General features: G+C 44.9%; 1 protein-coding gene across 9 annotated transcripts in view; it reads right to left on the reverse strand.

The window, feature by feature from the left end:
* The window catches only part of LOC135508025 (ral GTPase-activating protein subunit alpha-1-like), a 79274-nt gene that overhangs the window by 9108 nt on the left and 50018 nt on the right, over positions 1 to 20148 (reverse strand). For all 9 annotated transcript variants that reach the window (XM_064927920.1, XM_064927913.1, XM_064927916.1 and 6 more), the window contains 5 exons: positions 17074 to 17145; positions 16829 to 16952; positions 16478 to 16633; positions 9512 to 9670; positions 8402 to 8529 (listed from right to left, as the gene is read on the reverse strand). In XM_064927920.1, coding sequence (XP_064783992.1) covers positions 8402 to 8529; positions 9512 to 9670; positions 16478 to 16633; positions 16829 to 16952; positions 17074 to 17145 — 639 coding nt within the window. The remainder of the gene's footprint in view (positions 1 to 8401; positions 8530 to 9511; positions 9671 to 16477; positions 16634 to 16828; positions 16953 to 17073; positions 17146 to 20148) is intronic.

A 20148-nucleotide genomic window follows, 5' to 3' on the forward strand; every position in this document is an offset into this window, starting at 1 on the left:
GAGGGGAGTGGAGCAGGAGAGGAGAGAGGGGGAAAAGAAAGGGGGCTTTTGTGTATCACCAGAAACTCATTTTCCCTGTGGATGAAAGGCAACAAGGGAAAAATGCACCTGGCCGCCCCCTCTACCGAGCTTGTCATTGTCACCGCGCTCAACTCCCGGCTCTCGGAGGAAAGAGGACAAATTGCCAGTGAAGAGACACCAGAAGCGAGCTTGTTAGCACATTATCAGTGGTGGAGAGTGTGTGTGTGTGTGTGTGTGCGCGCGTGGAGGAGGCTCTGTGTGTGTGTGTGTGTGTGTGTGTGTGTGGGGGGGGGCGTGGTGGGCTACAGGAACAGTTCCCTGGCGTTGTGTTAATTCAGCACACAGAACATGCTGCTGCTGATAGCCTCCAAATTGATCACTTTTTGTTGTTGTTGTGCCCTGCCTCCCTCCCCCTTTGTTATGAAGGAGTGAGTGTGCCAGGAGGAGAGAGCTGCCAGCCTCCCCAGAGCACTGTGTTGCTCTAAACAAGCCACTGCTCTCCTCTCCGCTCCATTTAGAGATTCAGGGCCAAGAGTGTTGGTCTCTCCACTGAGCAGAGCAGCACTCCAATCACTGACCTGCTACAACAGAGAGAACGCAGGCCCATCACTGACCTGCTACGCAAGAGAACTCAGGCCCATCACTGACCTGCTACACAGAGAGAACGCAGGCCCATCACTGACCTGCTACGCAGAGAGAACTCAGGCCCATCACTGACCTGCTACGCAGAGAGAACTCAGGCCCATCACTGACCTGCTACGCAGAGAGAACTCAGGCCCATCACTGACCTGCTACGCAGAGAGAACTCAGGCCCATCACTGACCTGCTACACAGAGAGAACTCAGGCCCATCACTGACCTGCTACACAGAGAGAACAGGCTCATCACTGACCTGCTACACAGAGAGAACTCAGGCCCATCACTGACCTGCTACAAACCTCAGAGCTCACACACAATGACAATTGAACATGAAAAAAAAAAGAATAAGAATCCAAAACACACACTTTATCTCTAAAAAGAAGAGGAGAAGGGAGAATTGACCCATCGGTTAATGCAGATAATACGCATGAGCTGTACAGAGGGCACATAGACTTTCGTGCCCAATGAGTCAAATAGCTAACATTGAATTGTTTTAACGCAGCACTATTCCAAACCGTATGGACCCGAGAGGGGAGAGGTGTACGCCTAGCTAGGGGACCGAACTGACACCTACAGGGTGTCAGACACACACCAGCTGAGAGAGGATTTTTAAAATTGTACACTTGCTCATTCCTCCTCTCACAACACATCTAGCTCTATTATTTTAACATAGCAGTTCTCAGTGGGGTGTTGCACTGCTGGCATCTTCAGAAAGAAAATGAATGCAGAATGTGGAGAGCCCACTGCTCTATTGTGAGACGAGATCATAGCTACAGAGAGAGAGAGGACACATTTCCCAATGTCTCAGTGACTGTCCCTCTACACTGCCTCAATACAGCTCTGCAATGTGCCAGCCAGGCCACTGGGGCCCCACTAGAATAGAAGAGAGACAATATGGACATGATCATCAACCCAGTTTAGAACGCTACATTACATTCAACATCGACTGACAATTAAGCTCATTGACTGAAGCATCCCGAACAGTAAAACGGCCCAACAATAGGGTTTTGGTGAAGGTCGGGGTTAATGACACTACATTTCCTCTGGGCTCTGGTCAAAAGTAGTGTACTATATAGGGTATGCCATTTTGGACATAGCTCCGGTACTTTGAAATAACCACAGACACCTGTGTGACTAGCGTTAGTCATCGGACCAGCGACTACAAGAATCCTAGGACTCCACTGCTTATCTCACAGCACGAGAATTATCAAATTGAATGATGCTAAAAAATAATAATATGGGGTAGCAGAAATGGGCCCGACATCAGTGATTCTGACTGGCAGCGTTCGATTAGCTACCTGCTTTATTCTGCGCCACAGGGCAATGGTAGAGAGAACAGAGCAGAAAGAGAGAAAGAAAAAACATCACATAAATAATTTAATTTAAGGACTTTTACAGACTATGATTACAGAAATCTGTGTGTGCCCTGAAGTGCAGGGTAATCGGTTTATTCCCCCATCTGATGGCTGTGATATCGAAGCCCTAACAGTGATTTTATTACTGGGAGGAGGACGGAGGGAGCTGCGGCTGGCTGCCATAGCCCTCCTTGTCATTACAGCCAATGCACCCCTCGCTCCATCCCCAGCCACCAGATGAGAGGAGAGATAGCCCAGCTAATGCTTCTCCGCCTGGGGCCACACAGACATAGATCTGGGGCCCTCTGGAGTCAGATCCACTCCTATTAATCTCCTACCAAACCCAATTGGAGGCCTGGCCTGCCTGTGAAATATTGCTCGCGGACCTGCAGCCCTGATTTATCGGTCGCCCGTTCTGCCCCTTTCTCTCCACCCCGTCCGATGGTGAGACGGTGCTCACTGCTCGCGCCGTGTGCCTGCTGACGCAACTTCAACGATTATGTAACATTTAAGGGCACAGAGGGAGTGTTAATATTATTCCGGGCATGAACAAATGCATATATACACACGTACCTGGAAATTATGATTCATGAATTGCAGAAAGCGGGGCAGTTTACATGCTTTTCTGTCAATTGTTTTCCCCCCTGGACTGTGCTCTGTATGTAGGAGACTCAAATCGTTTTATACAGCCAATACATGTATGTATTCTATTAATTTGAACTGTACAGCCATAGATCTGATGATACATTTCGTTATTATAGTGCAGTTCTCTATTGGTTTAAAAACACATTCCTAAAGGATGCAACAGTGAGGACTCAACGCAGTCACATTAACTTTTTGAATTATTTTTGTTGTTGAGGATTGAAAGCAACTAAGAGGAGATGTGTGCTCTTAAAAAGCCAGTCTTTATAATGATCTAGGACAGTCAGCTCTATAGTAGCAACAACAGCTCTGGGTGAAGGCTGGTTCTGTTCTGATGTGGTTCTAGTGTGTTTATCCAGGCAGCTGGTGGTCTTGGGCCTAGATGGGTCACAGGTAGTTTGCATTGATTCAGGCTGTGGGCTACCAGTCAGACAGCTCATCTACGAGCATACAGCATGCAACTGACCCGTGGCCAACACACACACCTCATCTCGGCGCCTGTAGCCAACCTGCGGCGAATCCTAAACACCTTGTCAGAGAGCCCGCTCTCCACATCCGTGCCTCCCAGCCCCCTGAGGGGTTAGCTTGTTTACCCACTTTCCCCAACAAGGAGGGGGGCTGAAAGAACAAACCTTCTTATAAAAACAATCCCCATTATGCCTCTAGCTTATGTGTGAGCACAGTTCTGATGCTGAGGCACGAAAGAGACAACACAACAACAAAGCTGGAAAACCAGAAAATGATTAACTAGGAGATAAAACAACCAGGTTGAAGACGCTCCATAAACACTGACTGATATCAACTGTATAAATAGTACGGCATTAAGAAAATAATTATGCATAGGAAAAGAATAATGTGCTCATGGATGCATCTTGATATATAATTTCACATTAGAATGCAATTAGATCAATAACCAGATCTACTTCTTATCTAAATTCAATTGGCTGACAATGTACGAGAGAGCACGGTCGTCGAGAGATATATCTGAATTAGTGTACAGATTATGTTGTCTGTGCTAAATTAATAAATAAGTTGATTTCCATGCAGCCAGAGTCATCATCAGCATCACAGAGGTCAGGAGGACAGAGCAGCTAGGGTCAAAGCCAGTCAGAAAATAAACAAAATCGGAGAAGAGGAGTGGGAGAAAGAAATTAGTTGTGACCCCGTCTATGTTTCTTTATTTACTCCCCCCTTTTATTCTTCGACAGGAAACAATTAGCGAGTAGCTAACCCCCTCCCCCCATCACACACACAGTCCAGCAGGCCGCAGTGCTACTGGGACACAATGGGGCCCATTGTGGGAGCTAGCTGTGTGTGGCTGCGCTGCTCGTTAGGCGTTTGGCTGGGCCTGGTTGTGTGTGGGGGAGAGTGAAGGGACAAAAGGAGCCCAAGCCCAAAGCTTTCATCAGCTCGGTTGCCTTTGGAAAAGGCAGAGTCAGAGCAAAGGGAGGAAGGCACTGACCCAACGCTCCCTCTATCCCACCACTATCACGATCCACCATATGCTGACCCCAGCAGCAGGGCAGTGATTGCTGCCAATCAGAAGCCAGTGTGTGTGTGTGTGTGTGTGTGTGTGTGTGTGTGTGCGTGTGTGTGTGTGGCTGTCCCTACCGCCATACTCTCACTGGCTCACACACAAACCACTGGACTGGCAGGGCCAATGGGGAAGCCGCTTAGCAACTCTCCTCTCTCCCCTCCTCCTCCACAACCAACATTGTCTCCCCGGCTCCACAATCGGCCACTGACAGATGGCCGTGGCTCACACAGTTACATTTTAGTCTGCCTTCCAAACAGCTTGACAGTCCCCTATTCTCCTAAACACACATACCAGATAGGCAAAATTAGAGGGAGACCAGAGACTGTGTTGTTGAACGTTATCAAGGGGCCTTACCTCGGACAGACCACATGGTCCACCGGCTGTAGAGGTGGTCTAGAGGGGCGAAGGTCGAGCCCCTGGCCCTACGGCCAGAGAGGTCAACCTAGCTCTAATCACACCCAAACATTTAAAAAACTAATCAACCAGCGTGGTCACGCGGTTTGCCGCGCCGCTCAGGCATATGGTTAACTTATCCTGTGCAATGCGAGCTAACAACTTTCCAAGCCGGTACGCTAAAAGCATTTTATCACACTGCCCCCAAACACACTGGGAGGGAGTGCATTTGTGTGTGTGAGACTGCCACAGAACAGATCTCCAAACTGGCTGTTTGAATGACCCTTGGATTACTCTTAGCGATGTAGCAACAAAAGCCTGATATCTGCGATAGGATAGAGGCCTAGGTTATGCTGCCTGTGTTACCCCGAGCCTCTCTCTGGCCGTGTTTGCCCAGTAGCTCCATGACGTGCCATGATTCGCAGCGCTGCCTGACGCCAGGTACTGTAGGAGCTATCTGCTATTTGAGTCCACCAGACATTAAGACCAGCAGCAGAGAAAGGGGGCCATTTTTTCCCTTCCAAGCACTGATTTCACAGTCATGGCAAATGAGGGATCAGTGAGTGGAGGCAGATGGACGAGCCCCGGGGCCAAGAGCATGAACTGAAACTTAGTGTGGAGGAGAGCGGGGTCGACGGGCACGTGCAGGAGGAGGGGAGAAGAGGCAGAGGAGAGAAAAAAAAAAGAGGGAAAGGGATAAGACGGCAGACAGCGTGTTCGTAACATCTAAAACCACAACTCAAACAAAAAGGCAGGCTTCATCGCCTGGCGCTGCTCCGTTCAGTAAAAGGTACGCAGAGGACGAAGAGGAGAAGAATAAGAGGAGAAAAGGCTCTTTTGATGTGGTTTCACAAAGCAAGGCAGTCGGCAGGCGGGCAGCCTCTGGAGGAGATAAAGAACCCTGTGTTCTCCTTTATGAACAGGATCACTTAGCCGCTCCGGGGTTGGGCACCGCTGCACTCCAGGGGGATTGTGGGGGAACTAACCTACGTCACACCATCACTACAAGCTCCAGTTTGCTGCTGTAATGCAGTTTGACCTGATTTCAAGTCCACTCACAGAGATCATACATTATTAAATAGGGACTCAATATGTACTTCTATGAGTCCACTATTCAATAGTATATCGGTCGACTCTTCAATTTCCAATCCGTGGCACCCTGTTTCCTAATCGAAAAAGGAAAATTACAGCACTGAATGCTCAATTTGTTCCATAAAACAAAACAAGGACTCATTCCAGAACACAGGAAATAACCAATCATCCTTAGAGGAAGACAGGAAATCCTTTTCTCCAGTGGATTTCACTAATAACGCCATTACAATCATCATAATCAATCATGTTGTTTGGTCACATTGTACAAGAACGATCAGTCAGAGGTGGTGGTGTGGGGGGTGTTGTTGCAGAACCATTGTACCCCTACTGTTGAGGAATGAAAGGAGAGAACAGCCCGCCCACCCACCCTCCCACCGACCGTTTACTGGCTGTGCTCTGCTGCTCTATCAACAGGTAACTAAGTACTGCTCAGTGTCAGTGTTGCTGGTCCAGTGGGGCCACTCAATTTTTTCTGCCTCAGTGCTCCCTAAAAGCCCCTCAGTGGAAGGCATTTAGAGAACATCTCCCTTAACACGCAAACACGAAAGTAGCAACCGCGGGCGCACACACAGGCTTAAAACATCGCTATGAATCATCCCTTACACAGACTGCAATTAGCTGCCTGCTGAAAGACAAGATCTCTCTGTCCCCCTCGCTCACACATTTCATCAAAAGAGTAAGAAAACCTGAAGTAAAAATAAAATAAAAAAAAGAGTGGAAAGAAACAAAACAAAGAGGGTCTGGAGGCAGATAGAGAGAGTCTGGAAAGACATCCGTCGATAATGACAGATTACTGTAATTCTGGCTGTCAGGCCCATCGACCGGTGCAACTCACGCCAATCAATAGCCCAGTCCAGTATCGAGCCCTGCTCCCCCCCCCACCCACACGGGTGAGATTGCTGCGAGCAGTCTCAAGCCGAGCCAAACAATCATTCGCTCCGAGGACATGGCAGATGCGAATGGCTTTTCACCCCCTTATTTTTTGCTTTGTTTTTGAGCAGTATTATCCTTTTTTGAAAAGAGGAGAGCTTGAAAAGAGGGGTTAGAGGGTTGAGATATTTAGAGGTGGGGATTGAAGCATGCGAGCTTGAGTGGTCAACATAGTAGCACTTTCCAGGGAGGAATAAAATAAATGACAAATGTGGAAGAAAGTATAGGTGAAATTACACATTCACTTCAGTACCTAGAAGCAAACTGGACTGGAGGGCAAAGTGGTACTTGGTTATAGATTTGAGTTTATTTCTACATGGCATAGAAACTGCTGGAGGCTTTTCCTATTGAGTCAAGGTATAATATACTGAAGCATTGACGTTCATACGGACGTTACATACATTGTTACAGCGATTTTATTATTGGACAATATTGAAACTATTTGGGCAAAAATATGGTACTATTCAAAAGGATCAACATTAGTGATGGACTGAGTTTAAAAGCCATGTTATTAGTGATGGACTGAGTTTAAAAGCCATTATTATTAGTGATGGACTGAGTTTAAAAGCCATGTTATTAGTGATGGACTGAGTTTAAAAGCCATATTATTAGTGATGGACTGAGTTTAAAAGCCATATTATTAGTGATGGACTGAGTTTAAAAGCCATGTTATTAGTGATGGACTGAGTTTAAAAGCCATGTTATTAGTGATGGACTGAGTTTAAAAGCCATATTATTAGTGATGGACTGAGTTTAAAAGCCATATTATTAGTGATGGACTGAGTTTAAAAGCCATGTTATTAGTGATGGACTGAGTTTAAAAGCCATGTTATTAGTGATGGACTGAGTTTAAAAGCCATGTTATTAGTGATGGACTGAGTTTAAAAGCCATGTTATTAGTGATGGACTGAGTTTAAAAGCCATGTTATTAGTGATGGACTAAGTTTAAAAGCCATGTTATTAGTGATGGACTGAGTTTAAAAGCCATGTTATTAGTGATGGACTGAGTTTAAAAGCCATATTATTAGTGATGGACTGAGTTTAAAAGCCATGTTATTAGTGATGGACTGAGTTTAAAAGCCATGTTATTAGTGAGAAGAAAGAGGAGAGGCCACACGAAAGAAACTGCTACTGAAGCATTTCATTATTGGAAAACATTTAAACAATTGGGCAAAAATTAAGCTAAGTAATCACCCCAAAAATGTGCCATTCAAAGGGATCAAGTAAAATTCATGTTTTAAGAGTAGCCATGATATTGGCACTGGTGTGAGTCAAAGTGGAGGAGGCAAAATAGAAATCACTACCAAATCATTTCAAAAGCAAATTGCTCTGAATCATCGTTAGGAGACGATGGGCAATGATCAGAGGCTCCTGCGGTCTATTGGAGAAAAATGCTGTCACCTCTTCGCACCAAGCAGAATGTGAAGCTCTACATGTTGAAAATACAGTGCAGAAGGGGATGAGACATCGATAATCAATCATCGAGCGAGAGAGACGCTGTTCTATCATTACGTCTCTTTAGCTTGCAGTGCAGTCAGGAGCTGGTCTGTCTGTCAACCTATTTCCTTTGCCCATCTCTACAGCAAGTTGACACACACACACTCTACTGATTTCCCTTGCTAGTGAAAAATTACAAGCTCAAACAAACAACACGTTAACGTGACAGCACTAGCCACAGGCGAGGATAGGCATAACAGATCACGCAGTGTATTGTGGTTTTATCTCCCCCCTACAGGCAGTGTGCTGGACTGCTGGGGTAGGCAGAGTCAGGGTAGAGAGATGGGGAAGGATACAAGTTCTGGTAGAGGGGGATGAGGGATTTTAGAGCCCTGCTGGCATTGAGGGCTGTAGCCCGGACCATGGTGGGAAGGATCTTCTCATCCACTATGGCTCCATCAAACAGCGGCCCGAAAAATGGGACCTAGAGGGGGGATGGGATAGAGTGAGAAAGAGGGACGAAGAGAGGGCAAGAGAAAACAACTATGGAAGTTACCATTGATTAGATAAAATGAAAACGATATAAGAAACTTTATAAACCAATAACAGTAAATAGTGGTCTTCATCTATCAGATCCCAGGGAATGCAATGTTCATTTGATAAAATAACATAAAAGCACTTTATGGCTGATTTCGTTTCAGTGCCAGAATTGACTTTCATGAAAGCCAGACCTCTTTTTTTGTCCTTATCTGGCCATCTTTCCACATTTCCCCAGACTCTGAAGGGACAGACCCATCTTCTAGCCATATCCATACCACAATTTAATTCTAAGAATCCTGTTGACCCGATTAGTCCGGACATAACTGAGCAGGAAGCAGGAGTGCCGCGAGACATGTTAATTTGGTTTTTATATTTTATATATATAAAAGTTACATACAAATCTGAGTAGTATATATTATAGTATACATTTAACTTGGATTTGTATGTAACGTTTATGGTAGTAATTTATTTAACTTTGTCTCCTCGGTAAGAAAAGCACCACTTATTTTTAAAATTAGGAATCCAATGTGCCATTTGTTTATTTCTGTGTTTACGTGACCAATGCTACTACTTTTTGGAAAATGTATTATATATTATATAGGAGTGCTGATATATATATATATATATACACAAAATCGAACACTGCAGCAGGAATAGCTGTTATTGTCCATTGTCATTTTTTCAGACCAAAGACATTTGTATTTTTTTGCTTTTAACCCAACACCCCCATGAGAAACACAGAGAGACTTTGGAAGCCAGGGTCAGTCAAGATGCAGCGCCCCTGGAGCAATTTAGCAGTTAATTAAGTGCCTTGCTCAAGGGCAATGACAGGAAATGGAATCTAGGATACCTTAATGTTAATGTGACGAAGAAAACATCTACAGACATGGGAGTTTCAGGTGGATGTGGGACAGATCTGAACCCACCTCTGGCTTCTTGAGGATATGGATGCTGTACATGTGGTTCTTCATGGGGTAGATGATGATGAGGACGTCTCCAAACTCCGTGGGGATGATGCCTCTCCTGTAGTCTCGGGAGTGCTCCGACCACACGATGTGCACCTCGTCATTCCCAAGATGGCGTAGCTAGGAAGACATAGGTGAGAGGAGGAGAGGGGAAGAGGAGAGAGCAACAGGGTGAGTGTCCCCCCCCGTCTAGTCAATGTCAAGGTTTTCAAAAATAGTGTTCAAGTTCATGTAATTCATGCACATGGCAGAGGACGATTGGATACAGTCACACTTTAAGTGAGAGCCTGGAGCTCGGCATCCCCGATGAATGTCAAATCTTAGGCCGTCTTTGTCTGATACTCATTCTCTCAGGGCCCCCTATTCAAAAAGCATCTCAGAGTAGGAGTGCTGATCTAGGATCAGTTTCCGCCCCCTGTTCATATAATCTTTTTCATTGTGTTCCAAAAAGCAACTCTGAATACAGTGTCTAAGGCTCCTTCATTCATCTAGGATCTTCTAACACATTGTCTCCTGTGTGGGGCAGGCAGAGAGGTCGCTGGATGCCTAAGACTCATCTATCATTAACCTTGAAGAGTGACAGGAGCCGCCCCCCGCCACTTTAGACCACTCCATCTTCTCACATTCACGCCATCTTACCGTTCACTCAATCACTGAGGGCCACAGTGTGTTCACTAGGTACAAAAACTGCCAAAAACAGGATGGACTACATGGACTTATCTAATAAGAAAAGATCATAAAATGTTTCTGTTGTTGTGTGCCCTAATGAACATGATCCTGGCCTGTATAGGACATTGTTCTCATCCTCTGCTCTCAATAAATAGGAAACTCTTTTTCCTCCCAGCAATTCATAAAATGTAATCCTCATCCATTGCAGAGCAGATCGCTGTTAGCTGCTGCATGAAACATCTCCCACATATCACATCAGCAGCCCTCATTCATAAATCTTAAGACCCAGAGGGTGTGGATGTATTCTCAGCCTTCAACCTTCGATACGCCTGTCACTGTCTGTGGGGAGATGGGGGAACGGTACTAGTCAAACAACAAACAAATAAATAAATATGCGGGGCTGGAGTGTGTATGTGTGTGAGACTGACTGTGTGTGTGTGTGTGTGTGTGCGCCTGCTGTCCGCTCTCTTGCTGGCTGAGCTGACACGCTTTAGTGTCTGGTTAACATGGTTTAGTGTCTAGCTGCAGATTGCTCTGTTGGATAGCATCTCCTCCAGCCTCTCCAAATCCAATCAGTTGCTGAGGAGTCATGATATGAGTTTAACCAGGGGGACAGCAACGGCCAGATCTAATTTGGCTACATTATGGCCATGTGCAGCGTGGACCACCGGGTGAAGGAGGAGCAGGAGTGAGAGCTACGCTCCAGGCCCCTCACTATGACAGACGTGTTATTTTTATTTTTTTTAACCTTTATTTAACTAGGCAAGTCAGTTAAGAACAAATTCTTATTTTCAATGACGGCCTAGGAACAGTGGGTTAACTGCCTGTTCAGGGGCAGAACGACAGATTTGTACCTTGTCAGCTCGGGATTTGAACTTGCAACCTTTCGGTTACTAGTCCAATGCTCTAACCACTAGGCTACCCTGCCGCCCCGTGTCCAAAATGGCACCCTATTCCCTATATAGTGCACTACTGGGCTCTGGTCGAAAGTAGTGCACTACATAGGAAATGGATCGCAATTTGGGACAAACAGGGGGTTTGGGGGGGCCCCACCACCCACACATACACTACATGACCAAAAGTGTGTGGACACCTGCTCATTGAATACCTCATTCCAGATTATGTGCATTAATAGGGAGTTGGTCCCCCCTTTTCTGACATAACAGCTTCCACTCTTCTGGGAAGGCTTTCCACTAGATGAAGGAACATTGCTGCGGGGATTTACTTCCATTCAGTCACAAGAGCATTAGTGAAGTCAGGCACTGATGTTGGGCAACTAGGCCTGGTTTGAGGTCGGCGATCCAATTCATCTCAAAGGTGTTTGATGGGGTTGAGGTCTGGGCAGGCCAGTCAAGTTCTTCCACAACGATCTCGGCAAACCATTTCTGTATGGACATCGCTTTGTGCACTGGGGCATTGTCATGCTGAAACAGGAAAGTGCTTTCCCCAAACTGTTGCCACAAATTTGGAAGCACAGAATCGTCTAGAACAGACATGGGCAAACTACGGCCCGCGGGCCACATACGGCCCGTTAGGCTTTTTAATCCGGCCCGCCGAACTTGTCCAAATTGTAGTAAAAACCTCCTTTTTTCCCCTTTCCCTGCAATGCCCACGTTTCCCCAATAGATGGCGCACTCAAAACACATTGACCGTTGTTGGAGTGGCGCGTATTTCTCTTTATTTCACTTTAATTTTCACTTCGTTTCACGTCACCATTAAGCCCTTCTGTGAAAATGAGCGGACCAAAGAGAAGGAAAGTGGACAGCGAATGCCGAGTGTTTAATAAGGAGTGGACAACAAAATACTTCACTGAAGTCCGATCAACGGCTGTATGTCTGATATGCCAAGAAGCTGTTGCGGTTTTCAAAGAGTACAATATCAGCCGTCACTTTGCCACGAAGCATGCAAACTATGCTAGCAAGCAGTCAACACAAGAACGGGCGGCTACTGCTCAGAGGTTGGCAGCTAATTTACAGAGTCAACAGAACTTTTTTCACCGACAAACTGCAATTCAAGAGTCAAGTACCAAGGCAAGTTATTTGCTGGCATTCAAATTAGCAAAGGCTAGCAAGTCTTTCTCCGAAGGCGAGTTTTTGAAAGAGTGCATGGTAGAGACAGCAGGTCTCTTGTGTCCGGAGAGCAAAGCCAAGTTTGAAAAAATCAGTTTAGCACGCAGGACAGTGACTCGCCGCGTGGAACTGATTGACGAAGATATAGTCAGCGAGTTAAACAAAAAGGCGGAGTCCTTTAAGTTATATTCACTAGCACTGGATGAAAGTAACGACATAAAAGACACTGCTCAGCTCCTAATTTTTATCCGAGGGATTAACTACAGGTTTGAGATAACGGAGGAGCTTTTGAGCATGGAATCACTGAAAGGGAAAACGCGAGGAGAGGACTTATATGAACAGGTGTTTGCTGTCATCGAGAGAATGAAGCTAACTTGGAGTAAACTTGCCAATGTCACCACGGATGGATCGCCAAATTTAACTGGAAAAAACATCGGGCTGCTGAAAAGAATCCAGGATAAAGTGAAAGAAGAAAACCCTGACCAGGATGTTATTTTACTTCACTGCATCATTCATCAGGAGTCTCTGTGTAAGTCTGTATTGCAGCTTAATCACGTCGTGGATCCAGTTGTAAAACTTGTTAACTTTATACGAGCAAGGGGACTTAATCATCGTCAGTTCATTACGTTCCTGGAAGAAACTAATGCGGATCACCAGGACCTACTTTACCACTCTCGCGTCCGCTGGTTAAGTTTGGGGAAAGTGTTTCAACGAGTCTGGGAGCTCAAAGACGAGATTCGCTCATTTTTTAATTTAATGGGGAAATCCGAAGAATTCCCCGAGCTGAGCGACACAAACTGGCTTTGTGACTTTGCGTTTGCTGTGGACATATTTTCACACATGAATGAGCTGAACGTGAAGCTACAGGGGAAAGATCAGTTTGCGCACGACATGTACACAAATGTGAGAGCCTTCAAATCCAAGCTGGTTTTATTCTCCAGGCAAATGTCAAACAAATCTTTCGCACATTTCCCCACACTAGCCGTGCAGAAAGAGGCCGCCCGAAATGCGAAGAAATACTGCAAATCACTGGACGATCTGCACAGAGAATTTTGCCGTCGGTTCTGTGATTTTGAAAAAATTGACAAGTCACTTCAACTGGTGTCCTGTCCCCTGTCACAAGACCCCGAATCAGCACCGCAGGAGCTGCAATTGGAACTGATCGATCTTCAGTCTGACTCCGTCTCAAAGGAGAAGTTCAAGTCTCTTAAACTGAATGACTTTTACGCTTCACTTAACGAGACCGCGTTTCCAAACCTCCGGAGGACGGCGCAGAAGATGCTGGTGTTGTTTGGCTCGACCTACGTGTGTGAGCAGACGTTTAGCGTCATGAAAATCAACAAAGCCCATCACAGATCCAAGTTAACTGACCAACACCTCAGATCTGTCCTGAGAATTGCCACAACAAAACTAACTCCAGACTTTGATGCACTGGCAAAAAAGGGAGACCAACAACACTGTTCCCACTGAAATGGTGAGTTTTTCTGCTGTGTTATGAAAAAATGCATATGGAAAGTTTGGAAGTGCGTCTTTTAATTAAGAGCAATGCGCATTTACGCACAGCAGCGGTACAGTAGCTTAATTAACACGCCGCACATCGCTCTTAATTTAAATTAAAATTTTCAGCTGATATTTAATACAGCCTATGTCTGTGTGCTTGGCAACGATACACGTGTACTGTTTGCGCGTGAAGGCGAGGGCGTCCGTGGCGAGTTTGTAGAGCGCGCGGTCAGGACAATCCATCCATGATTTTGCGGAGTTTAACACAAGTAGATATTATTGAGCTTGAGTATTTCGTTGTGTAATAATGTTTTGAATGTTGAAAGTGATTCCATTTTTCAATAAATGTTGATTTCTTTAACTTTGCACCTTCGATTGAAACTTATTAAAAACAGACGCAATCTTGATAAATCACAGTGCGTATGTTATTTTAATCTATTTACATTTCCATTTCCATTATTCCTCTTCCACCAAACATTACAGTTGGCACTATGCATTGGGGTAGGTAGCTTACTCCTGGCATCCCAATAACCAAGATTCGTTCATCGCACTGCCAGATGAAGAGTGATTCATAATTTCAGAGATCGTTTTTCCACTGCTCCATAGCCCAATGGCGGCGAGCTTTACACCATTCCAGCCGATGCTTGGCATTGCGCATGGTGATCTTAGGCTTGTGTGTGGCTGCTTGGCCACGGAAGCCAATTTCATGAAGCTCCCGACAAACAGTTATTGTGCTGACGTTGCTTCCAGAGACAGTTTGGAACTCTGTAGTTAGTGTTGCAACAGAAGACAGAAGATTTTTACGTGTAACGTGCTTCAGCACACGGCGGTGACATTCTGTGAGCTTGTGTGGCCTTCCACTTCATGGTTGTGCCGTTGTTTCTCCTAGGCGTTATCACTTCACAATAAAAGCACTTACAGTTGAAAGGGCAGCTCCAGCAGGGCAGACATTTGACGAACTAACTTGTGGGAATGGTGGCATCGTATGACGGTGCCACGTTGAAAGTCACTGAGCTCTTCAGTAAGGCCATTCTACTGCCAATGTTTGTCAATGGAGATTGCATGGCGGTGTGCTCGATTAGTCTGAAATAGACAAATCTACTCATTTGAAAGGGTGTCACATACTTCTGGCCATGTAGTGTACAAACCTTGCTTTGCTGCCATACATACCCACCTAAATTGCAGCAACGAATTATGAGTAGAGCGGTGAGGACTGATGCAGTACATGAAGACAGACAGGCGTTTTGGGGGCTGGAGGATGGAATGAGCGATTTGAGCAATGGAATGGGAGGCTCTTATGTGAGATATGGTTTTTAGAATTTTCCTTCATTTTAGGGTCATATCTTAGAGGTCATCTGATGGACTGGATGCATGTTAGTTCACATTATCAGCAGTGTGAGTGAGGAACCAGACAGTGCTAACAGGAAGCAAGCAATCAGTGGTGTTTCAGGTCGTTATTCAACCCCTCAAATCAGACTGTGAAAAAAGACACTCCTCCTCTCTCTAAACCGCTCATCAAAGCCGCTGCAGAACAAAGGGAAGAAAATTAAAACTCACAGCTAACGATCCATCTGCTTATTATAGGTCATTATACACCACAATGTTCCTCTGGTACAATCCCAATCCTCTCATCTACTATACTCAATATGAAAACACTGCAGCTATGCGTGTGCATTATTGGCAATCACTGTAAACCAATTAGAACGCCCCCCCATGAACGTCTTTCTCAGGTCAAACCAAGTTCCTCCCAAAACACACACACCCCATTTCAATATTCCCCTCCTGTCGATGTGTGTAATGCCACTGTTGAAGACGAATGCTTGGGGAAGTGAGGGGACAGCTCTAAGAGATACTTCATTGTTCATCCTGCATCGCCGCGGACATCTATGGCTACAGGCTGTATCATGAGCCAGCCTCACAGACAAACTCATTACAGCCCAAGCCCTCTGCGCTCTTATTCCATTTCTGCCTGCTGAAAAATAATACCAATGCAGATGGACATTCGTAGAAGAGGACAAAAACAACGGAGAGAGGTGAAGTCTGAGGTAAAAGTGACGGAGGGGGAAAGAGAGAAACACGCTGCCGTGTTCCAACGGGAAGGAGAAAAGAAATAATTAGGTGAATGAGGTAAAGGGATAGGAGGCTAGACAGAAGGAGAAAGGGCTTCATGAGGACATGAGAGAGAGGGGGATTTAAGTGAGAATATTGTTTCTCCCCCATTCCCCCTGTTGCTGGAAGGACATTTCATTTCCTCTACTCTTCTGTAGCAAAATATTGCATGTTTCTCTGTGGGGCTCAAGTTCACACAGAAACAGCTCTCTGCAGGTAGAAATGTGAGCCACCTGAGAGAGCTGGTCATATAATGGTTAGTAGCGGACTTCGAACAGCGCCGTCTGAGACTGTCTTTTGTTCCGCATTGTAGGAGTCAGGTGGTACAGACAAGCACTACAGAGTGATGTCTGTGTAAGAGACACAGAGCAGACATTGGGTCTCTCTCTCTGTAGGTGATCAGTGGTCATCTAAGGTGGCAACACAAAATAACCTACAGCCTGCTGACTGGGTGAAAATGGAGTGAGCGGTACAGACAGATTGTGTGCATCTCAATAACCCTGCATAACAGGGTTGCAGTTGGACATGACTTTTTTCCACAAAGACGTCAACTGGTATTTCCTGGAACATCATAACAGACCTTTTTGGTGAGTGAGTCGTCAGAGTCGGGAGGCATGCGTGTGGAGACGTGGAACATGACCTCAACGGTAGAGGTGGCGAAGTAAGGCGTGGTCAGACCCGTGCTCTTGTTCCTCTGAAGACCTCCCATGAAGCCACAGTGACTGGTCAGATTCACCTGTTACACACACACAAGGACCATCAGCACTGGACACAACCATACATTAACCCTAACGAACCATGTCACAAAGTCCCTCCAAGAGGCAGAAAACAATACAACGTAATATTAATATCACTCACTTAATGATACATATAAGGCTTATATAAAGTGATGCTGAAAGGTTGTAGTGCAGAGAGCAGGGGTCTGTCTTACCTCCCAGCCCAGCCCAGAGACAAAGTCCTCATAGGCCTGACTACCACTGGTGTTAGACAGGATAGAGTGCTTGTCCTCTTGCCCCTCCGCCACGTAAAACACGGCTATCTTGTGAGTCTCTCGACTAGAGGAAAAGAGGGGCATTGGAAGAAAAGACGAACAAGAGAAAGATAAGGACATATTTTTGTTGTTCCCTAAAAGTAAAACAGTCACTTTTTCAGTCTGAAAGAGAAACAGTAACTTACCACTGCCTGGAGTCGAGATTCTTCAGCTCTCTAAGCAGTTTCTCGTTCTTCTTCAGGAGATGGAAGTTGCTCCTAGGACCGAAAACAAGTGTATACGCCATTGGCATAAATAATTGTGGCATAGATTCTACATAGCCTATAGATTATATTTACAACACCGTGAGGTCTTTGTATAGATTCTAAAGATTATCAAGCTTGACTGCAACAACAACAGAGTATGGACAAAGTATCTATTCTAGTCTATTCTACAACAACAAGGCCCTGCACCCTCACCCTCTACAGGCAGACAGTGATCAGGTGATTAGGGCTGTAGTCCACATACATTCACAAAGTAGCCCCAGACCTCTCCCTCCAGACTCTCTCTCCAACATTAACAGGCCCACACTCCTAAATGGCCACCACTTTGTTTTAGTCAAAGTATTTCCTGGAAAATCAGACCAACCGAGTCAAACCACAGCCAAACAAGACACATGCAGTGGTGGCAGTAACTCTGAGAACCCCCCCGCCTCCAAAAATCATCATTCAAATTATTTTAGCTAAAAACACAACTACTCTGCTACTTTATAGCAATCAACGCACAGATGATCCTGAGAAATCAATAAGCTTAGATCTTGGTTACCAGGGTCACAACATGAGATTCGGAGTTTTTAAGATTGTGCATTATGTTCTCCCATCTGGAGCTTGAACATTAGCAACTTAGTGTAGGCGAGAGGTCCTCAAGTGGGGGGTGTAAAAGCCACGACTACTTTCATGAAAGGACTTTGTTTCGTGGTGTTTTTCCTCCTCCCACCCTTTCAACATTTGAGTATGGGCCTCTTTATTAGCTTGTTACAACGTAATGGTCTTCATTTTCTCCATTGAAAGTGAGCCATTTCAGAGGCGGCAAGCGGGAACAGCATGAAAGGCCGTTCTTGCAGGCACTGTGTAATCTCGCTGCCCCCGAGAGTGAATTGCAATATATTAGTCTAACGAGGAATAAAAGGCAGGGTTTCCACTATAGTCAAAATAATTTTCAGGATGGAAAATGCTGTCAGTGTAAACTTTATCTGGTTTTAGTAGTTTAAATATGTAGAAAAGATAAAAGGGAGCAATATATTTTTGATAAGATCATCTTTGAAAACTAACAAATCACCAATAAAAACTAGACAGTTAGAGTCTAAAGGAGCTAACAGACAGCGGCCACTAGAAAGGCTGGCCCATTCATTTTCAATGAAGCCTAGACGGGGGCAAAATTCTACCCAGGCGGAGCGGTCAGTGGTGCTCATGCCCGTGGAAGCAAAGCAGCCAAGGGGGAGATAAAAGGATTCTGCTCTTTTTTTTAAGCAGTGCTGTCGTTGTTGACCAATCACAGTAGAAAACGTTGCATGAGTGGTGATACGCATGTCCAACAGCAGCACCAGCTCACTTACCCACTCTAGCTAGCTAACACTATCAGTTTACAGAGTCAGGTTTGAACAAAAATAATTGTTTTCTAATCCATTTGGGATTAATAATTGATGTTGCATGTAAATAGGTTTTCATGCATTCTTATATCGATGATTTATTCGCGCGTTGATAATGTTTGTTTATTTTGTTGCTATGGTCACCGGTGGCTGTCGCCCTCGTGTGTGAAGGCACTAGCAGCTTTGACTAGAGGGACAAGTGGTGTACTACGCGGGGTACTCTTAGGTGATATTCCGCTGTCTGTCTGAAAAGGGTTAAAAATGATTATAATTTTTTTTAAATAATGCTTGAGCCACTCATTTTTCAGGAAATTAGCTTTAAAACAACAAATAATAAAATATCTGCAGCCAAGAGGGCCTTTAAAAACTTTAGTTAAGACCCCGCAATTGGCCACGCCCACTACCGCCCCTACGCTAACCTTTTTTATTTTACCTATATTTAACTAGGCAAGTCAGTTAAGAACAAATTCGTATTTACAATGACAGCCTTGGAACAGTGGGTTAACTGCTTTGTTCAGGGGCAGAAAGACAGATTTTTACCTTGTCAGCACAAGGATTCGATCTTGCAACCTTTCGGTTACTCGTTCAACGCTCTAACCACTAGGCAACCTGCCGCCCCAACATTGCCACAGCTGCTGAAAACAACCCAAGGGGAAACACTGAATTTGGTATGAATGCCAGGAGAAGGAAAGTGAAGCATTTTTTTCTCCATTTAAAATCATGATTTAATCAAATATTTTTTTAAAGGAGAGAGAGGCAGGGTTTTTAAAGGTCTGTGTCCTTTTATTCTCCCTTTGTATGATGGGAGTACGCTAATAAATGTATGTTCTAATGCCTGTCCCTCCATTCAACTCATAAGATAAGAGATCTTTCATATAAACCCCCCATCACACTCATAAAACCCCCCTCCCCCATTCAAAACACAAACCTGTTAAAGATATATTTTCAGACTAGTAATGAAGGGGAGAAATTAATGGAAGGGGCTATTTTTATGTCGAGCACTGCTCCTGGATAGATGGATGGAGAAAACATGTGTTCACTGATAAACACGGCCATTAGGGCTCGATGTGATGTGCGGCTTCCATTTAGCCCAATTAGTTCTCATCAATAAAGACCCAGCATCCATCTCTCATAATACAATGAGATAATACTTCAAAGACATCAATGCAATGGGAAAAGCCATCAGAAATAGCTGCTTCGGAAATGAATCTAAGTAAAGTAATTTAAGTGAAGAGTTGTGAAAAGGAGGTGGATGAGATTATAGAGAGAGAAACAGAGAGACAGACAAACGGACACAGAGACAGAGAGAGAGAGAGATAAACAGAAAGACAAAGAGAGAGTGCGAGAGAGCGAGAGTGAGATAGCTGGACTATCTAGTCTAAGCTGATTATACTAAATCTGACGGGCTGAGAGACAAACAAGGCTTGTGGTAGCAGTGACACAGAATACAGTTTCCCACTATCTGAATTTAACACAGTACCTAGAACAAGCTAGGAAAACAAGCCAAAGCCGACAAGCTGAAGTTAAATCATCACATACCCATCCTCTACCAGAATCTACTGGATCTCTAAAACATTGTCATCAAATGTCACAGTTCTCTAAACTAACACCTACAGAATAAAGCTATTTCATT

Source organism: Oncorhynchus masou, chromosome 21, assembly GCF_036934945.1.
Source record: "Oncorhynchus masou masou isolate Uvic2021 chromosome 21, UVic_Omas_1.1, whole genome shotgun sequence".
In the NCBI taxonomy this organism is placed as follows: Eukaryota; Metazoa; Chordata; class Actinopteri; order Salmoniformes; family Salmonidae; genus Oncorhynchus; species Oncorhynchus masou.